Consider the following 19,743-nt stretch of genomic DNA (forward strand, 5'->3'; position numbering starts at 1 on the left):
ACACACATTTAATAAATACATACACACAAATAAATAAATAGTTCAGGGCCAGGGATTTTCTTCCAACAGAGACAGGATTTCCCCCAGGACTTTGAGGCTAGGTCAGTTTTCAACTTAAACCATCCAAGGGGCATCCAGGTAAGCTCTTCCAGGAGGAGCTCCTTACATGGCCAAGGGCCGAGCACTCTGCTGTCCATCTTCCTTGTCTCCAGGGAGGCGTGCGGTGTAAGCCCACCTTCAAAGCTGCTTCCGTTCCCTGGCAGGTGATCGAGCTGTGCCGCCCCCTGGACTCCCGGCTGGAGCATGTGGATTTTGAGTCTCTGTTCTCCTCCCTCAGCGTCCGGCACCTGGTCAGTGTTTTTGCCTCCCTGCTTCTGGAAAGGAGGGTCATCTTCATTGCAGACAAACTCAGGTACCAAGCTCTGCCGCTTCTGATAGTATGTGTGAACGATGCCAGTCTCAGACTCTCAAGGGTGTAGAGATTGGGTTCCGGGGAGCGAGGATGACCGGAGGCCTCTGCGGCCCCTCGTGGGGCAAGGGGAGGTAGACTGTGTGCGGCATATGCCTCTCTGGTATGCGGCCTGCTTTCCGTGTGGTTTGCTGTGAACGAGATACTCTTGTATGTGAGGGAAACCAAGGCAGAAGGTATGTGGACCTGCCCTCCAGAGTTCTCATTCCAGTCGGGCACCAAGAAGTAAGCAGTCTGCATGGCACCACGTGGGGAGGGCTTGTTAGAGCCGTGAGCTCAGGTGGCAAAGGGTGGGAGAGATGCTGACCTAGCACCGAGCCCCAGAGTATGTTGCAGGCAGGAGGAGCCATCCGTGTGAAGCGAGGAGTCAGAAGTCACACACACACACACACACACACACACACACACACCTGCCCTATAGGATGCCATCCATAGCCCAATGATCTCTGAATCAAAAAGGCCACATCACAAATCAAAAAAATCCAGAAGGAAATAAGAATTTGTATTGATCCTGAACTTCTGGCAAAGGCAAAATTCCTTGCATTTTCATCATTTCAGGCCTTTAATCCCAGCACTCTGGAGGCTGGGGCAGGTGGATCTCCGTGAAGTCAGGGCAGCATGGACCACACAGTAAGACCTTATTTAAAAAACAAAACAAATAAAACCACTGACTTGGGCTCAGCAGATAAGGTCCCTGCCACCAAGCTAGACGGCCTGAGTTCAATCCCCAGCACCCACGTAGTGTGAGGAGAGAACTTACTCTTGCAAGTTGTTCTCCGGCTTCTGTGAATGTGTGCACACATGCTCGCACACACAATCAATGTATGTAAAAAAAAAAAAATTGCCAAAATACTGGCCTCCTCTGAACTGAGAGAATAGGAGCGTGTGAGGTGGCTGTCACCCCAGGAAGGGCCAGGATTGGGGCCACCAGCGGCTGAAGTAGTGACGGCCACCTGAGAGGCCCATCTGGGAAGAAGACATGCCAGGAACTAACAGGAAAAGCAGCACTGCCTGTGTGGTCTGGAGAGGAACCACGACTCTGAGCTGTGGAGAGGGAACGGAAGAGGGAGGAAGAAAGGGACCGAGGAATGAAGAGATCACATGTTTCAACATGGAGTTCATGGGGGGAGCAAGCATCCCGCCCTGTCCTCCACTGTAGCCGTCTGGTCACCTTTATGATGCCCGTCTTTGGACAGTTGCCATTTGGCTCTCCCCTGGCTGTCCCCATCGCATGTCTGAGCCCCTCTTCACTTTGAAATGTCACCATTATTACGTTCCCTGTGCACTGCTGTCAGCCCAGGAAGCAGGGGCCCCGTCCTCAGGCTGCAGCTGGTGCTGGGAGCTGGGCAGCTCTCCAGGCTCCTGGGCACTGGGAAATCAGACAGAGTTCTCAATGCTTGGGTCCTGGAAGCCAGGGATGACTAATAGCCCTCTAGTGACCGGGATCAGGTTTCATCGGCTCTGTGGTAACTGTCTCCATGTTCTGAAAGGCCCACTCCCTGCTCCCTAGCAGCCCCCATCCCCTTAGATTCTCAAGGCTTGGATTTGAGGGAGGGGGCAAAGGTGGATTTCAGAAAGTTCTTGGTGGCCGGGCGGTGGTGGTGCACACTTTTAATCCCAGCACTCGGGAGGCAGAGCCAGGCGGATCTCTATGAGTTCGAGGCCAGCCTGGGCTACCAAGTGAGTTTCAGGAAAGGCGCAAAGCCACACAAAGAAACCCTGTCTCGAAAAACAAAACAAAACAAAAAAAAAAAAAAAAAAAGAAAGAAAAGAAAAAAAAGAAAGGTCTTGGCAACAAGTAGAGACCAGATAAATAAATCCAGAGCCCTCCAGGAGTGGAGCTGGGGACACAGCCCCTAAGGAACTTCCTTCTAAGATGAAGATGTTTGACCAAGGGAGGCCAAGCTGGAGAAGATGCCTAAGGTCGTGAGTGTGGCTGGAGCTGAGCAGGCTCCGAGCATCAAGTATGAGTTTTCTGGTCGGAGTACAGTGAAAGAAAGGATGGGGACAGGCGGGGAGGAAGTGTCTGCCCAGCCAGCAGCCAGCGTGGGCTCCGAGTGTTAGAAGACCTGGGATACATTCTACCAAAGAGTCTAGAAAAGAGTGCCACCCACCTGCCTCTGCCCTGGACAGATTTCTGAGTGGGCAGAATGGACACTGGCCAGCCCCCTTGAGCAGATCTCCATACTCCTGAGAGGTCTCTGCTCTGGTCCTCAGCTAGTCCAGGAGGGCCTTTGGGGTTTTTCTCCTCACCTTACCTTCCGTGGGGTCTGACATTCTGCTCTTGGAGATCTACTCACTGTGGCAGGCAAGGGCACTTAAATCATCCTTGGTGGCTTTTGCAGCAGATGTTGGATGCCACAGAGGGAGATTTTTATAGGGGTGGGGAGGGCAGCAGGAATATGGCTAATTTTTATGCCCTCTTTGGGGCCAGAGCCTGGCTTTATACTAACTAGTGTGCACATATGCCTGTGTGTATATAAACTGTCTTAATTGCATTTTTATTATTTACTTTGTTTTTTTTTTTGTTTGTTTGTTTTTTTTGAGACAGGGTTTCTCTGTGTAGCTTTGTGCCTTTCCTGGATCTCACTTGGTAGCCCAGGCTGGCCTCGAACTCACAGAGATCCGCCTGGCTCTGCCTCCCGAGTGCTTGGATTAAAGGCTGCGCCACCACCGCCCGGCTTATTTACTTATTTTTGAGACACTGTCTCATGTAAAGTATCCCACGATGGCCTCAAATACTCTGTATGGCTGAGAATAGCCTTGAACTTCTGATCCTTCTGCCTCCACCTCCCAGCTGCTAGAACTACAAGCATACACCACCAAGACCAGTTTATAGGAATGGAATCCAGGGCTTCTCGAAAGCTAAGCAAGGAACTCTATCAACTGAGCTACATCACTTTTTTTGGTTTTTCAAGACAGGGTTTTTTCTCTGTGTAACAGTCCTGGCTGTCCTGGAACTCACCTTATAGACCAGGCTGGCCTCGAACTCACAGAGATCTGCCTGCCTCTGTCTCCCGAGTGCTGGGATTAAAGGCGTGCGCCACCACCGCCTGGCTGCTATATCACATCTTAAATTGCACTTTAGTCCCTATACAGCCTCACACATGCACATCCTCTCAGATCACACTGGAAGTTTTTTCCCAGAGCAGGAGGGACCCTGAACACTCAGCCCTTAATCCTGGGTCTCCACATTTGTAGGGCATAGGGATTGATTGAGCCCTGGAGAGTGACTTTCTGGGCTCCAGTGTCCTAGGCAGACACTTTTGCTGTTAAACATGGCTCAGTATGTTTTCCCTCCTGCCCAGTAAATTAACATCCATGTTACACTAGTCCCGTGCAGATTTACATGGAGGCTATTGTAGGCAGAAGTTTCTCTCCTGCAAATAGTGACTTACAGGACGAGAACAAAGCCTAACTGGAGAGGTGAACAGGGGTCGGGGGTGTAGCTCAGCTGGCAGAGGGTTTGCCTAGTGGGCACAAAGCCCTGGCTTCCATCCCCCACACTGTGGACTGGCTGTGTGGCACACACCGTCACCACTGCACGTAGTGTTGGCCAGAGAATTGGAAGTTCAAGTTCAGTCTCGACTACATAAGGCATTTGAGGCTAACCTGGGCTATGTAAGAGCCTGTTTCTAAAACAAGAAGGAAAGAAAACAGTGAGCACAGGCTGGAATGATGGCTCAGTGGCCAAGAGCACTTGCTCTTCCAGAGGAAGACTCCCAGCACCCACATGGAGGCTCACAACAGTTACAGGGAATCCCCTCTGCTGGCTTCTTCAAGTGGTGCCGTCTTCTGGCCTCCACAGGCATTAGGAACACACATGATGCACAGAATGTATGCAAGCAAAATACCATGTACATTTTTAAATTAAACTAGACGTGGTGGCGCACACCTTTAGTCCCAGCAATCAGGAGGCAGAGGCAGGTGGATCTTTGTGAGTTCAAGGCCAGCCTGGTCTACAGAGAGAGTTCCATGACAGCCAGGACTACACAGAGAGAACCTGTCTTGGAAAAACAAAACAATATATATATATAATTTTTTTTTTTTTAATGAGCATATCCGTGGGGCCTGAGGACTAAGTGTGCAGCCTTCGCCTGCTCAGGTCACGTCAAGTAGGTGCTGGGTCGGGGCCCTGAGAGGCACAGAGCTTAGCTCACACTGCTGAAGGAAGCCAGGTGTAGAGGGGCCGCCTATCGATGGAGAACATATCGAGGGGGCCAGAGCTGCAGTGTACCGGGGGGACAGTGACAAGACAGACTCCGGGGCCCTGTGCATCCACAGGAATGCAGAACATCTCTGTCAGGTAGGCCGTCCAGACCCGTGTGAGTATGGCGGTGCGTGTAGCCTGCCATCCCAGTAGGAGGCTGAGGAAGAATGGCTTTAAGTTTCAGGCTAGTCTTGTCAACATATCGAGAGCCTGTCTTGAAAAACAGTAAGATTCCTTTCCTTTCCTTTGTGGCTAGGAAAGCTAAGTGTTTTTCTCCAGAACCTTCCTTCTTTCTCTCAGTGTCGTTCCAACAGAGGCCCCGGTGGGTAGGTGTGACTGGGAGTCTCCAGGTTTCTCTCAGATCTGAAGGATCAGACTCCATGGGTCAGAAACCTCCAAGCCTCCTGGTTCTCTGATTCATAGGCCTGGTGGAAGGATCTATTCCTTTCTGTATGATTTATGGGGTAGTAGCCATAGGGAACTGAAGGTTCTCCGTCCAGGCCTTAGCCAACAAGGGCCTGGATAGGGCTGGCTGCAAGTTTCTTGAGCTGCAAGATTCCAAGAAGGAAGTCGTTAGCATCCCAGCTGCTGCCTACATCTGCGACACTCCTCTGCCGAGCACCCGTGGACTCCAGTCCCGCTCAGCTGACGGTGGGGGGAAGCCTCTCCCCTTTGCCTTCTGTGCCCCAGTCTCGGTGGGGCCACAGCAGAGCATGAGAACAGGACATATGGCAAACCCAGGGAGTGGCCCTGTGACATCCCTGGCGGGCCTTAGCGGCCCGGCACTCACCCCCCACACAGTGCATTCAGTTATCTTTGCTGTGGAGTCTGAGAGCAACTTGCTGGGAGTCGGTGGCAAACACTCTTGAATTAGAGAAGGGTTTTAAGTTGAGCCAAAAACCTGCCAGATTTAAAATAACATTTTTGCTCTGTTTCATCTTTAGGGTGGACATTGAGTGTTTCTAAAGGCTCTGTCAGGCTCCAGCTTGGCAGATGGGAAGCAAAGAATGCTGTTGTGATAGCTCCTTCTGTCACCATAACAACTCAGATAAATATTTCCCTACACACATCTTCATTTCCTTTATGATAAACATCTTGTTTTTTATTTACTAATTTCAGCTCTAAAAAGCTTCAGCTAAACCTATAGACTAGGATAGACTGGAGTCAGTGTTGCACATAAGCAACTTGGTATAAAAGTTCTAGATGGGGGCCGGAGAGATGGCTCAGAGGTTAAGAACACTGGCTGTTCTTCCAGAGGTCCTGAGTTCAATTCCCAGCACCCATATGGTGGCTCACAACCACCTCAAATGAGATCTGGCTCCCTCTTTGGGCCTGGAGGGATACATGCAAACAGAGCACTGTATACATAATAATAAATAAATAAATAAATAAATAAATAAATAAATAAATAAATAAATAAATAGTTCTAGATGGCCAAGTGCTTAATATTCAATATCCTATCTTTTTATAGTCCAAAAAAAAAATCCTAAGCTGAGGAGGGTTCATCTACTAGCTAAGGAGGAGTAGGATGAGATGGCCAAATCTCGACCAACGGTGTTTGAATCTTGGGTTCCGCACATGGATAACTACACAAATAAGTTCACGTGTAGCTGTATGTACTCATTCTTTTGTTTATTCCTCTTGGTTCAGTTTTACTCGGTTTCCATAAGCTCCAGGGAGGTCCTGAATGTCTTCTAGATCCTGCTGCACTCAACAGTGTTTGCCATCTCAAGGCCTGTCTGCAAGCAGTGGCGGTCCCCACTACCTTTCTGCTCTGGCACCCAAAATGCTACACTTTGAGGATCCAGCAGGATCTCAGGGTGGATGACAAGAGTCTAATTTAGCAGAGCTCTGTGGAAAGAAAATATTTTAACAGCACGACAGTACATTATAAAGTCGCGGCTGAGGAAAAGAGCACCCTGGTAGAGTACTTGCCTAGCGTTTCTGAGAGTCTGGCTTCCATTCCCAGCGCTGAAAACAATTCCGAAATGTCACTAGCTGGAGGTGCAGCTCAGCTGGGAGAGTGCTGGCCTAGCATGCATGAAACCCTAGGTTCCCAGCACCTCATAAAACCAGGCACAGTGGCTGCCCCCCCCCACACACACACACCTTTAATCCCAGCACTCAGGAGGCAGAACCAGGCTGATCTCTGTGAGTTCAAGGCCAGCCTGGACTACAGAGTGAGTTCCAGGACAGGCTCCAAAGCTACACAGAGAAACCCTGTCACAGAAAACAAAAAACAAACAAAACAAAACAACAACAACAAAAAAAAAAACAGGCATGTCTACACCTATAATCCCAATACCAGGGAGCTGGAGGATGAGAAGTTCAGAATCATCCTCAGTACATAGTTCAAGGCCACCCTGCCATATATGAGACCCTGTCTCAACAGGGGAAGGGTACATTCTGACTTTTGTGTTAACACCAGGAAGAGGGCCTTCGGAGCACAGTTTAGAGGCTAACAAAGCCATACATAAATGCTGTTGTCCTCGAACCCATCACTAGGTGTCCTCGGCTGGGACATGTTCCAGCTCTTTCCTTGGAGTCCCCCAGGTCATGCTGCCTCTGTCAGGCCTTCCCCTTCAGGCCTTCCTCACATAGATGAGACCCTCACAGATCCTGGGGTTATCTCATAGTTCCTCTGAGTGAGACATCACCGCCATTCTTTGACCCAGGCATGCTAACTAGCCTTACAGTGAGATCCTTGACTCCTTTTGTGGCCTCAGGAGAAAGTTTCCGTTTCTGGCCCCTGGATGCTCCATCTTGTACAGACTGAGAGTATGTGGGTGCTAAGGCTGGAGGGGTGCACTGGGGTTCTTCTAGGCTAGCTCTTGTCTTTCCTGGGGGACAAGAGTGAGGCCTGGCGTAGTGAAGGGCTCTTCCTGAAGTCACACAGGAAACAGAGCCACCCCTCTCGATGGCCAGCCTGTGTGCCTTTTAAATTCAGAGACATGTTACTTGAGCGCAGTCAGGAAACACGTCAGTCCCGCTCTCTGGGAAGTTTCACCATGTGCAGGACAGCCCGAGTTCTGCCCTTCAATCCGGTTCTTGGAAGTGCTGTGCAGCGGGAGAGCTGCACCCAGAACTAAAACATCTTCTCCAGATGTTAATACTCACAGACACATCCTGATGTTCCAAAACAATGCTTCAGCCCTGAAGAACCGCCTCCCTCCCGATACTAAACATCCGAGACCCGGCCCCTCTCACCTGCGCCCATCACTGAGCCCTCTGACCCAGCTACCCCCCCCCCCCCCGGGGAGGGGGGAATTCTCTTCCCTCCCCCACCATGCACAGTCGGGCACAGCTGTTGGAGCTTGGCAGTTCCGCCAGCCCCACAGTAATGGGAGCCAGCTGTGAGAGGGTTCTCCTTGGCCATCCTTCGCAAATGCGGCCTCTTCGGCAACAGCCAGTGCTCAGTGAGGCGCCCGCTCAGACTCTGCCCCGGGCTCACTCCAAGGGTCCCCCCTTTTCCTTGCAGCACCCACTCTCTGCCCCGCCCATGCACACAAAATTCCATCAGCACTTACTGCAGTAATTAGGAAACACATTCTTCATGTCTTCTCTGCCACTTAGAGAAGGAGCGGCCACTCCCGCTGTATTTACAGAATCCAACGTTCCTTCCCATGTTGCCCAGAGCAGAATTTTTTAAAGTAGTGACTGGGCTAGAGCAGGAGGCGTGAGGTATCTGACAGCTTCCTGTCTGTCTGTCTGTCTGTCAGTCCTGTCTGGGTGCCCCGTGCTCCCTCCCACCTGTCCCGCTAACTAGGTGTGACTGATAACCAGGTATGGGAATGTTTGGTCCTCAGCCGTGATGAAGGCTCTTGTAGGAAAAGTAGCTGCTCAGGACCCCGAGACCAAGTTCTCAGCACAAAGGAGATTTATTTGCCCCAGAGGGACAGAGGGCAGGGACTAAGAGACAAAGACAGGAGGAGATGGAGGGAGAAGGGGAGGGGAACGACCTTGGAGGCTAGCTTCCGGAATGTAGTCTAAGGATCTTAGCCAGGCAGAGGGAATGGGGGAGAAGAGCCAGACCTGCCAGAGCCACGTGCTCCAGGGGCCGCTGTCCCTTCAGCTCTCACCATCAAGCAGAGAAAATCCTGAACGCTCCTTTCAAGAAATGGTGGTGAGTGGCAGTCCTTACCTATGTGGCCAGCAAGTCACCCCATTGCATCCTCGTCAGAACTGGATACAGGGCTGGGATGTAGCACGCATGAGGCCCTGGGTTCAGGCCCCGGCACTACGAGGAAGAAAGAAATTGGATACAGTTGTCCTTTAGCTCAGACCATTCTAATTCAGAGTGGATTTCAGCCTTCTTTCTGTAACCCTCTTCGTCTGCCCTGTGCATCGGTCGGTGTGGATGGTGATTTTCCCTAACCTCGGTCCTCCCCTCCCCGCCTTGGTTTGCAGTCAGTGCAGCTCAAGTCCGCGCCTCCCAGAAGTCCCTGCTGGCCCAGCAGGCTTTACAGGCATCACAAGGGCTGGAGCAGCAGGGAGAGAGCATGCTCTTCTGAGGATGAGTTCAGGAAAGGACAGTTGGTCTTTTTTCTGAATTGGGGAGAAGGACAAGTACCTTTCTTCTCCTGTGGCAATGACAGGGAAAGCACACAGGTCACCCTCCCCTGGGCCTGTCTCTCTGAGTCTCTTTCCTCTCCCCGCCCGCCCGCCTAGTACCCCTAGGTCCCGCTCCTTGACCCCCCACTCGCTTGCCTTCCTGGACTCCTGATCCATGGCTGCCCTGGAGTTGAAACTTCTGCAGGGCTCAGTGTCTTTAGCTACAAAATTCCAAAGCAGGTAAACCCCATACCAGGTGTGTCATCCTAGAACTCTGGAAGGTGACCCAGGAGGGGCTCCGGTTTACGGTCAGACTCAGCTGCGTATCCTAGCAAGACCCTGTTCCTAAAAGTGAATATGGATGCTGTCGCCAGGATTGTTTCCAGATCTAAATCATGGGACTCTAAAACTTCCCTGGAGACAGAAGCGCTTAAACAGCTGGGTATGGGGGGGGGGGTGCATACCTCTAGTCCCTGCACTCTTTTTTTGTTTTGTTTTGTTTTTTTGTTTTTCGAGACAGTGTTTCTCTGTGTAGCTTTGCGCCTTTTCTGGAACTCACTTGGTAGCCCAGGCTGGCCCTGAACTCTCAGAGATCCGCCTGCCTCTGCCTCCCGAGTGCTGAGATTAAAGGCGTGCGCCACCACCGCCCGGCTTTTTTTCTACTTTCATGTCATACATACATACATGCATGCATGATTTTTATGTGTCTACATAAAATCTAGAAACCACAAGCAAAACATATTTGTCTTTCTGTTATTGGCTCACTTCTTTAATATGATTACCTCCAGTTGCATCCATTTTCCTAAAAAAAATACAACTTTGTTCTATATGGCTGAAGAAAAAAAAATTAAAGGGACCAGAGAGTCTTAATTTCAGTAATTAAGAGTACTTTTTGCTCTTACAGGGGACCCAAGTTCAGTTCCCAGCACCCTATGGTGGCTTACAAGTGTCCATAACTCCAGTTCCAGGGGATCTGCCTCCAGAAATAAAATTTTAAATCCAAAAAATAAAAAGCTTTGTAGGCCTCCATTGTGTATATACCACGGTCTCCTTGTCTGTTCCTCTGTTTTGGACAGAGATTAACTCTACAGCTAGCTCTTGTGAACAGTGCTCCGTGGACATCCAAGTGCAAAGGTCTCTGTGAAATGTTGCTTTGGAGTCCTTTGGGTCCGTGCGTGGGAATGGACTAGCTGGTCATGTGGTGGCGGTATTGTTAGCCTTTTGAGAAACCTCATGCTGACTTGTATAGCAGGTGACTTTTCTGCCAACAGTGGAAAAACAGTTCCCTTTGTCCAGATTCTTACAGCATTTGTTATTTGGGGTTTTGTTTGTTTTGTTTTGTTTTTTTTGAGACAGGGTATGTATCTCCATGTGTCCCTGGCTGTCCTGGAACTCACCCTGAAGACCAAGGCTGGCCTCGAACCCACAGAGAGCCACTCTTATCCTGAGTGCTGAGATTAAAGCTGTGTGCCACTACACCTGGCTGTGCTTTGGGCTTTTTTTTTTTTTTTTTAACAATTTTTTGTTTATTGTTTTATGTGTGTATTAACATACATGTGCATTGCACATATGGTCATCAGAGGAAAGCTCTCGGGACCTGTTGGCTCCCCTCTCCATGGGTTCTGGAACAAGCTCATCTTGTGGGCAGGTGCTTTGCCATTGTTTGCTGATGACTGCCGTTCTGACGGGGGTAAGAGGGAATCTTAGTGTAGTTCCGCTGCCTCTGATGGTTAGGGAAGCTGAACACTTATAGGTGTGTTTGTCTGTGGCCATTTGAGAACTGGATGGATCCCAGCCCTTCTCTCTGGCCCCCGCTGAGGAAGCCCCGCCATTAGCCACACTGAACCGGCCTTTTCTCTCTGTGTCCCCCTGCAGCACACTGTCCACGTGCTGCCACGCGATGGTGGCCCTCATCTACCCCTTCAGCTGGCAGCACACCTACATCCCAGTGTTACCACCGGCCATGATTGACATAGTGTGCTCACCCACACCCTTCCTCATCGGGCTGCTCTCCAGCTCGCTGGCCCTGCTCAGGGAGCTGCCACTGGAAGAGGTGAGCCCCGGGTCCTGGGCAGACGTGGGAAGATGCCAGGGCTTTCTCTGTGACAGGTCTTTCCCAGAGTCTCCCATCCATCAACCCCTTGGTGACTGTAAGCGCCATTTTCCCTTCTAAGTGAAGTGGCCTGTAGAAGCCCTGACATCAGACATAGCCGTCTGCCCCATCCTCCTGTCTCCCCACACTGATCAGAGGAAGCAGTAACTGGAATGTGTGCTTGGACTGATGACAGAGAAGGCAGAGACTTAGTTATGTCATTGAAAAGACACGGGGTGTGGCTGGCAAGATGGTTCAGTACCCAGCCTGATAACTGAGTTCAGTCCCCTCGGAGGTACGTGTCGGAAAGAGAACACTGACTCCTGAAAGGTGGGCTCTGACTTCCACGTGTATGCTGTGACACACGCACGCACGCACGCACGCACGCACGCACGCAGGCAACAATAAAGGAAGGAAGGGAAAGGGAAGGATCGGAGGCCACAGGGAAGTGACTGTCGTAGAGTAGCCGTCTACCATGCGGGAGCCCCTGGGTCCAACCTCCAGTGCAAGAAACATAATAATGACTAATGAAGGCTAGAATTAAAGGGAAAATATATCCACAAAGCTGGGTGTGGTGGTCACAGCCATGTGCCCCAGCACTTACCAGCCGAGGCAGGAGGACCTCAAGTTTGAAGTCCGCCTGGGCTACATAACAGGACACGCAAAATAAAACCACAATATAGTTGTAATACCACCCAGGATTTTATAGATCAGTGTGCAGGGCAGGAAATGCTATGTGGTACTTCTGCAGTTATTTGGTCCCCTCCTCTAAATAGTTTCTGGCCTGCCCTATGTATAGGGGACTCCAGCAGCCACCAAATTCTGCTCAGCTTTGAATTTGGTGAGGATGTTGGTCCATCTGCCCTCCATTATCCCAGGACTGGGGATGCTGGTCCTTTCGATGTATGAAGGCAAGGAGTTTATGAGGGTCTCTCAACATGGCAGAGCCTGTTTCCAGCTGTGACCAGGCAGGCCATCCAACCTCTGTTCTTCCTCTGTCACAGTCGGCCACCTAAGCTAGGGTCTGCATGAGGGTCCACTCTCAGAGACAGCACATAACCGTGCCCTTAAGCTTTGTACACAAGGCATCTCGCTCATACCACCCTGTGGCCCTGCATCTCAACCCACACTGAGGAGAGAGGTGCTCCCTCCCCAAAACTGTGACTAACAAAGGCACAGAGCCTGTAGCCTGACAGTGTCCCCCAGGCCGCACGGTTCAGTGAACAGCTCAGGGGTAAAAGGGTGAATCCCCAACACGGAGTGGGCAGAGTTAAGTAGAACTCCAGAAAGTAGGGGCATCTCACATCTTTTGTCCACCACCGCAGTAGCCCGTAAACAGACAAACAAAAAGAAACACAGAAATGGGCTGGAGAGATGGCTCAGAGGTTAAGAGCACTGGCTGCTCTTCCAGCGGTCCTGAGTTCAATTCCCAGCAACCACATGGTGGCTCACAACCATCTGTAATGGGATCTGGTGCCCTCTTCTGGCCTGCAGGGATACATGCAGAAAGAACACTATACATAAGAAATCTGAGAGAGAGAGAGAGAGAGAGAGAGAGAGAGAGAGAGAGAGAGAGAGAGAGAGAGAGAGAGAGAGAGAGAGAGAGAGAGAGACTGAGACTCTGCCACAGTCAGAGCAGGGCTAAGAATCCAGCTGTTGACACATGTGTCCTGGCCTTCAGTACCAGTGTAGGACACCCCTCAGTCCATGTCAGAACACACACACACACATACACACACACACACACACACACACAAATTCTCTCCATCCCCAGCTGCCTTCAGTACTGAGAAGGAAGAAAACTCCATCTCCACTTTTCCCCCCAAGCCCTAATGACAGTACCCACCCCTTTTCCTCTGTCCTGCAGGTTCTTGTGGTCGATCTCATCAATGACCGGTTCCTCAGACAGGTGAGTAGGAAGCCAGCTCAGCCTGCTTCTCCCATGCCTTCGCTTCTGCCAGAGGGTTCACCTCCAGCTCTGGAAAGGCTCTCTAGCAGGCCTGGGCTTGCTAGCCCAGCTGGACTGGGACCACCCAGGCCAAGGCCAGCCGAGGACGAGGTAGCAAAGAGGAAGGCCTTTGGCCAAGACTGCTCTCCACCTGGACAGGCACCAAGGGGCCTCCACCAATGACTAGTCTGGAGCGATGGACTTGTAAAGAACTGGACTTTGTTTCCCAGCACCCACGTCAGGCAGCTCACCTCCAGCAGCATCTTCACAGGAGTCAGCAGCTCTGGCCTCCTCAGGCACCAAATTCACATGCACAGACCCACACATGGACATGGACATACACTCACACATCATCTGAAAAAATAAATCTCACTCTTAGCCAGGCAGCGGTGGTGGCACATGCCTTTAATCCCAGCACTTGGGAGGTAGAGCCAGGCGGAACTCTGTGAGTTCGAGGCCAGCCTGGGCTACCGAGCGAGATCCAGGACAGGCACCAAAACTGCATGAAGAAACCCTGCCTCGAAAAACAAAAAACAAAAAAACAAACAAAAAAAAGAACCCACAGAGCCCCAACACTTTCACAAGAGAACTGTATAAAATTTAATCTTGCCAGGCGGTGGTGGCGCACGCCTTTAATCCCAGCACTTGGGAGGCAGAGCCAGGTGGATCTCTGTGAGTTCGAGGCCAGCCTGGGCTACCAAGTGAGTTCCAGGAAAGGCACAAAGCTACACAGAGAAACCCTGTCTCAAAAAAAAAAAAAAAAATTTAATCTCTAAGATGAGGCCCATGCTGACTGGTGGCCATCTTACAAATGAAGGTTCTGAGGCTCTCACAGCTTATAAGAGCTAGAATGGGGATTTGAACCTCAAATTTCTGACTCTAAGCATATCTCTTCCTACTAAACTAGGAGCAGAGGCTATGTATGATGGTTCAGTGGATAAAAGGCTCTCGCCAGAGCCTAATGACCTAAGTTCAAATCTCAGGACCCACATGATGAAACAAGAGAACCCTATACACATGCGCACGCGCACATGCTCACTCACTAATAAAACAAAACAAAAAAAGCTCTGGGCAATGATAGCCCATGCCTTTAATCCCAGCACAGGGGAGGCAGAGGCAGGAGGATCTTTGAGTTTGAGGCCAGCCTGGTCTACCTAGTGAGTCCCAGGCTAGCCAGGGCTATATAGTGAGGCCTTCTCTCTCTCTCTCTCTCTCTCTCTCTCTCTCTCTCTCTCTCTCTCTCTCTCTCTCTCTCTCTCTCTCTTTCTCTCTCTCTCTCTCTCACACACACACACACACACACAGTTTAAACTATCAGCCGAGCTGCCTGCCCAGAGATGGGCCTGGCACATGACTGGCCAGGCATAGCTGTGCCCACCTGCATCTCCTGCCTTACAGATGGAGGACGAGGATTCCATTCTGCCCCGGAAGCTTCAGGTAGCCCTGGAACACATTCTGGAGCAGAGGAATGACCTGGCCTGTGACCAGGATGGAGGCCCGCTGGACTGCGTGCATGGTAAATGCCAGGACTTGAACAGCTGTCTGGTTGAGTGAGAAAGTAGGGGCATGGGGAGAAAAAGTGGGGTTCCACCTTCCATTTGGATTTCACTCCAACAATAATTGTAGGAATTTCCCCCACTTGCTCCATCTAGGTGCTCAAATACCTCCAAAGGGGGGCCAGGCCAACTTGAAGTGCCCTCTTTTTCTCTTGGCTGGTCCCGGGTGGGAAGAAGCTGTGGAGGAAAGTAGCTGTTGCTTAGTCAGTAACTGGCTGTCCTGGGCCCTGGCCCTTGTCCCCCCTTGCTCAGGCCCTGAGTCCAGCCCCTTGAATGAGGTGGTGTCGGAAGCCTTTGTCCGATTCTTCGTGGAGACCGTGGGCCACTACTCCTTGTTCCTGACTTCGGGCGAGGAGAGGAGCCTGCAGCGGGAGGCCTTCAGAAAAGCTGTCTCCTCCAAGAGCCTGCGGCGCTTCCTGGAGGTCTTCATGGAGACCCAGACTTTCCGTGGCTTCATCCAGGAGCGGGAACTACGCAGGCAGGACGCCAAAGGTTAGAACACCAGAACCTTGCCGGGGCAGTGAGGGCAGAGGCGCTGGGCTCTGGGTGCCTGAAGAACTTGCAGGAAGAGGTAGACAAGGATGCAGGCAATAACAGTACTCCAGCCTCCACAGGGGCTGCCATCACGCCGCACCTGAGCAGTGAACGTGGCCCGCTCGGCCTCTCCCAGGCTTCCCCTGTCCCTCCTGCTTCTCTGCAGCCCCCTCTCTTCCCCTCTGCCCTTCTTCCTGCCCGGAGACAGTAGAGGGAGGGGTAAAGATTCAGGAGACTCTGGCCTGGGGCCTGGGGCCTGGGGCCAGCCCTGCAGAATCTGGACATCCTGCCTCAGTTACCGTCCACGCCAGCCTTTCTTCTCCCTCCTCCTCCTCTGAATTCTTCTCTCCTCCTTCTCTCTGTCCCCGGCTGCATAGACACCATCATGCTTCTAGGGAGAAAGGGAGCCAGGAGCACGAAATGACGGAGACACCGTCCCAGCCCATTTTGTCCATTGTCTTGGCCGTTCTGGGCATCTAAAATCTAGGGATGCTGGTAAAGACGGGTTTGATGGGAGCTAAACCCGGGAAGGGAAGGCGCTTACCTCTACAGCATGGCTACACGGAGCCCAGAAGGTTCCAAAAGAGCAGCTGGCCGCACCCCTGGGATTTCTCTGGTGATAGGAACTCAGCTCGAAGCCCTGCGCTCCCGTAGCCATTTCCGCGGGAGAGACAGGCAGCCATACTTGAGGCTCTGATAAAGATTGGATTAGAGGATGTGAGAGGACAGGCCTCATCCTAGGTCCCTCTTCAGAAGAGCTGTCAGATGCATTTCAGCCGGGGTTACAAGTCACTGTTGGTAAGAAAGGTAGCAGGAGCCAGAGGCAGTGAAACTCGTCTTTAGTCCCGGCACTTGGGAGGGAGGCAGAGACAGGTAGACTTCTAAGTTCAAGACCAGCCTGGTGTACAGAATGTGTTCCAGGACAGCCAGGGCTACCCAGAGAAACCCTGTCTCAGAAAAGCAAGATAGCAGGAGTGAAATGGGGTCTCATGTGTGAGTGGGCTTCACAGCTGTCCACAGACAGCTATTGGGGGGCGGGCAATTATAAGGACAGTAAAAATCCTCAGAAACCTCATGCTTGCAAGCACGTTTATAGGCAGAGCTGCATCTCAGAAGCAAGGCTTCCCTTTCCCGTTCTAGCCAGGAAGGTTTGTGCAGACGCACAAAGGCGACTCGGATCTAAAATGTCCCGGTGTCTCTCATCACCAGGTCTGTTTGAGGTCCGAGCCCAGGAGTACCTGGAAACCTTGCCCAGCGGAGAGCACAGCGGAGTCAATAAGTTCCTCAAGGGTCTGGGTAAGGCCTGGATCCCTGTCAGCAGCCTCAGATCTCCTGTCCCCCCCCCCCCCCAGCCAGGAACCCTCAGTGACACGGGCAGCTGGCACTAGACTGACTGCCTCTCTCAATCTGTCCCTAGGCCCTCGGATGGCCTCACTGTCATCCTTGCCACAGTCTGAGTCTTCTGGGAACCCAGTAGAAGAAGCGGGCCTGGGGCCAGACAGGGAGTGACAGGGGGGTCTCCACCCGGCCTGCAAGCTCCCCTGGGTAGGGAAGTAAGAAGCGAAGCTTCAGGACTCCAGTTTAATCAGCAGGAAGGTCCTCATGAGAAAAAGAGAGCCCAGGCTTGGCAGTCCTGCATACCTGCACCCCCAGCATTTGGGGGTGACGGCAGGAAAATCAGGAGTTCAGTGACCAGCAAGAAGGCTCAGCAGCTAACGACACCACAGGCCGAGGACCTGAGTCCAATCCCAGATCCCATGTAAAGGTGGGAGGAGGGAACGGACTCCAGATCCTCCCTTAACCCCACACGTGTGTGCTGCAACACCGGCATTCCTGTGCCCTCCCTCCCTCCCTCCCTCCCTCCCCAATATGACGTTCTCACCTTCTCTTTTAGGGAATAAAATGAAGTTTCTCCACAAGAAATAACCCTCATCTTGGCTCGAGGGGAAACCTCTCCGCTGGGACCACCATTTCTAACAGTTCTGAGAGGCTGTGGGCTGAAGGCAGTCCCCAGCCCCGGCTCCTCCCAGGATGGGGCCTGTGAACTCGGCAGGTGGCAGAGCTCAGGATAGCCCTGGAAGGAACCTGCCACCATGCAGCTGTTCTCACTGTGGTTGGTTCTGGAGTCTTTATATCTTAGACATTAAAGGAGAAGAAGAAAGGTGTTTGGGTCTTCCTTCTGTCTTGCCAGGGCTGAGAAAACTCTCTCCTGCCCTACCTCATCTTTTCTGGGTCAGCCTGCTGACAGCTGCCGAGCCAGGAGGGAGAAGATCGCAAGAGTGGCCGCCACAGAAGTCACCCGAGATGTGGCTGCCCACGATCCCGGTTATTCCGGACTGGTCTATGACGCCACCTGGTGGCAGAGACTGTGGACGTCACTGTTCTTGACTGGGGGTTTTTTGCTCCTTCAAAGGAAGTCACATAGAACCGTTCTTGCCCGAACAGCCTGTGGCTTTTAGGGACACATAAAAAGAGGGAATCTTGTTAATTGTTAACAAAACGTTCTTGGGGTCCTGAGATGTCTATTTCCTGTGGCCTAACCATGACATTTCGACCACTGCTGTGAACCTATTCCTCATAGCCGATGGGAGGGGCTTCTGTGGTTGTTCCCTCATTGAGAGGGAGGAACGGGAGGAGGTCGCAGTCAGCTGACCTGTGGGGGACTGTGGGAGTCTGCAGGAGCCCTGTGTACAGCACAGGACAGTTCTCAGGCTGGCCTGGGGCTACCCCCCCAGTACTGCTGGGCCCCCAGTGGGTGCCACAGGGAGTAACTACTTCTGGATCACCTGGCCTGGAGTGGGGCAGGATTAACGGGGTGTGTGGCTGGCGTTGGGGGGAGCCTGAGTGAGAACCTGAGCTTGGGGTCTCCCACAGGCGCCTCAGTTTAGTTAACTTTACTGACAGCAATATTCTGTGTATTTTTATATTGCCCCTGAGTGATCACTTTTAGTATTTTGGAATATACATTCTCTTCTAACTTATTTTCTATTATACTGTTTTACTTAAGAACTCCAAGTGAATGAATAAAGAAATAATAAATAAATATCTTTATCAACATTCCTAGTGAGTGTATAATATTTTATGAAGGTTTTTGTATTTGACTTAAGCAAAAACAAAAATAAATTTGGGGAAATGTGCTAGACCACGTGCATGAAGAGGCTTCTTTCAGTGTTCTTTTTATTAAAAGGGGAAACACTCTGCGTGTGTAAAGAATCGGGCCAGCGAGGCGGCTCCTCAGGTGACCGCTCCTCAGCCTGGCAGCCCAAAGTCGATCTCCACAGGCCACATAAGGGCGGAAGGAGAGGACCGACTCCAGAGTTGCCCTTTGACCTCCACATGTGTGCTGTGGCACACGCACCCTGCACACGCACACATCACACGCTGTTTTTGAATACTTTAAAGGATTGGTGAGTTGGCATGTCCATAAGATAAGAACGAAATGGCCTGGCCGTTGAAACGCCTGGCACCACCCGGCCTGACCCCTGAGTTCGATCCCCAGGACGCACATGTGGAAGAAGAGAACCAGCTCCCCCCAGGGTCCTCTGACCTCCGGGTGTGTCGTGCCATGTGCTTGTGCACACGTGCAAACATACAAGTGAAGTAAAACATTTAATTAATGTGTGTATTACTCTACTACATATATATTAAATATACTCATAGGAAGTACACATGCTGGTCATGAGAATATTGTCCAATCAAGTGCACAAATAACTAAAACCATTAGCTGAGCCTGGTTAATTTACTGGAACATGAATGCCCTTTTCTGTCCTCTGTCCAAATAACCTTCCCTCACACTTTTGTAAGTTTAAAGAAAAACCAACTAACATTACCCATAGCGTGTAAAGCAGCAGATTAGACCAGGAAGAGTTGGAGGGGGGGAAAAAGCAGTAGCTTTGCAATGACCTCACAGTCTGGGGCCGGTTCTGTGTTCCTGCTTGTTGGTTTTGATGGGAACAGGTAGTGATACTGTCTTGCTGGCCTTGAATTTGCCAAAATCCTTCTGCCTGAACCTTCCTGGTCATAAGGTCACGGGCATGTGCCCCCTGACCATGGGGCAGATTTATATAGACAGTGCCCTTAGTTGAGAAACAGGACTGCTGGAATGCATGATGTGGGGGATGATGCCAGAGCCCCCCTAGTCTTTATATCTTGCCTCCTGAGGCTCGCCCAAAACTGTCCTATAGTTCTGATTAAAAGGTACACATTCGGGCTGAAGAGATGACTCAGAGGTTAAGAGCACTGACTGCTCTTCCAGAGGTCCTGAGTTCAATTCCCAGCAACCACATGACGGCTCACAACCACCTTTATTGAGATCTGGTGCCTTCTGGCCTTCAGGGACACATGTAGGCAGAACACTGTATACATAATAAATAAATAAATAAA

At 51.3% G+C, this 19,743-nt stretch overlaps 1 protein-coding gene across 8 annotated transcripts in view; it reads left to right on the top strand.

Annotated features, from left to right (window-relative positions):
* Positions 1-18,501, top strand: part of Dennd2a (DENN domain containing 2A) — an 88,706-nt gene extending 70,205 nt beyond the window's left edge. For 7 of the 8 annotated variants that reach the window (XM_042273081.2, XM_006990404.3, XM_042273086.2 and 4 more), the window contains 7 exons: positions 264-412; positions 11,106-11,283; positions 13,190-13,231; positions 14,669-14,786; positions 15,079-15,318; positions 16,570-16,656; positions 17,255-18,501. In XM_042273081.2, the coding sequence (XP_042129015.2) occupies positions 264-412; positions 11,106-11,283; positions 13,190-13,231; positions 14,669-14,786; positions 15,079-15,318; positions 16,570-16,656; positions 17,255-17,286 (846 nt within the window). In that variant the 3' untranslated portion in view covers positions 17,287-18,501. The remainder of the gene's footprint in view (positions 1-263; positions 413-11,105; positions 11,284-13,189; positions 13,232-14,668; positions 14,787-15,078; positions 15,319-16,569; positions 16,657-17,254) is intronic. The other variant, XM_076566485.1, reaches the window with a different exon arrangement.
* Positions 18,502-19,743: the final 1,242 nt, after the last annotated feature.

This window comes from Peromyscus maniculatus, chromosome 3 (genome assembly GCF_049852395.1).
Source record: "Peromyscus maniculatus bairdii isolate BWxNUB_F1_BW_parent chromosome 3, HU_Pman_BW_mat_3.1, whole genome shotgun sequence".
Taxonomy (NCBI): Eukaryota; Metazoa; Chordata; class Mammalia; order Rodentia; family Cricetidae; genus Peromyscus; species Peromyscus maniculatus.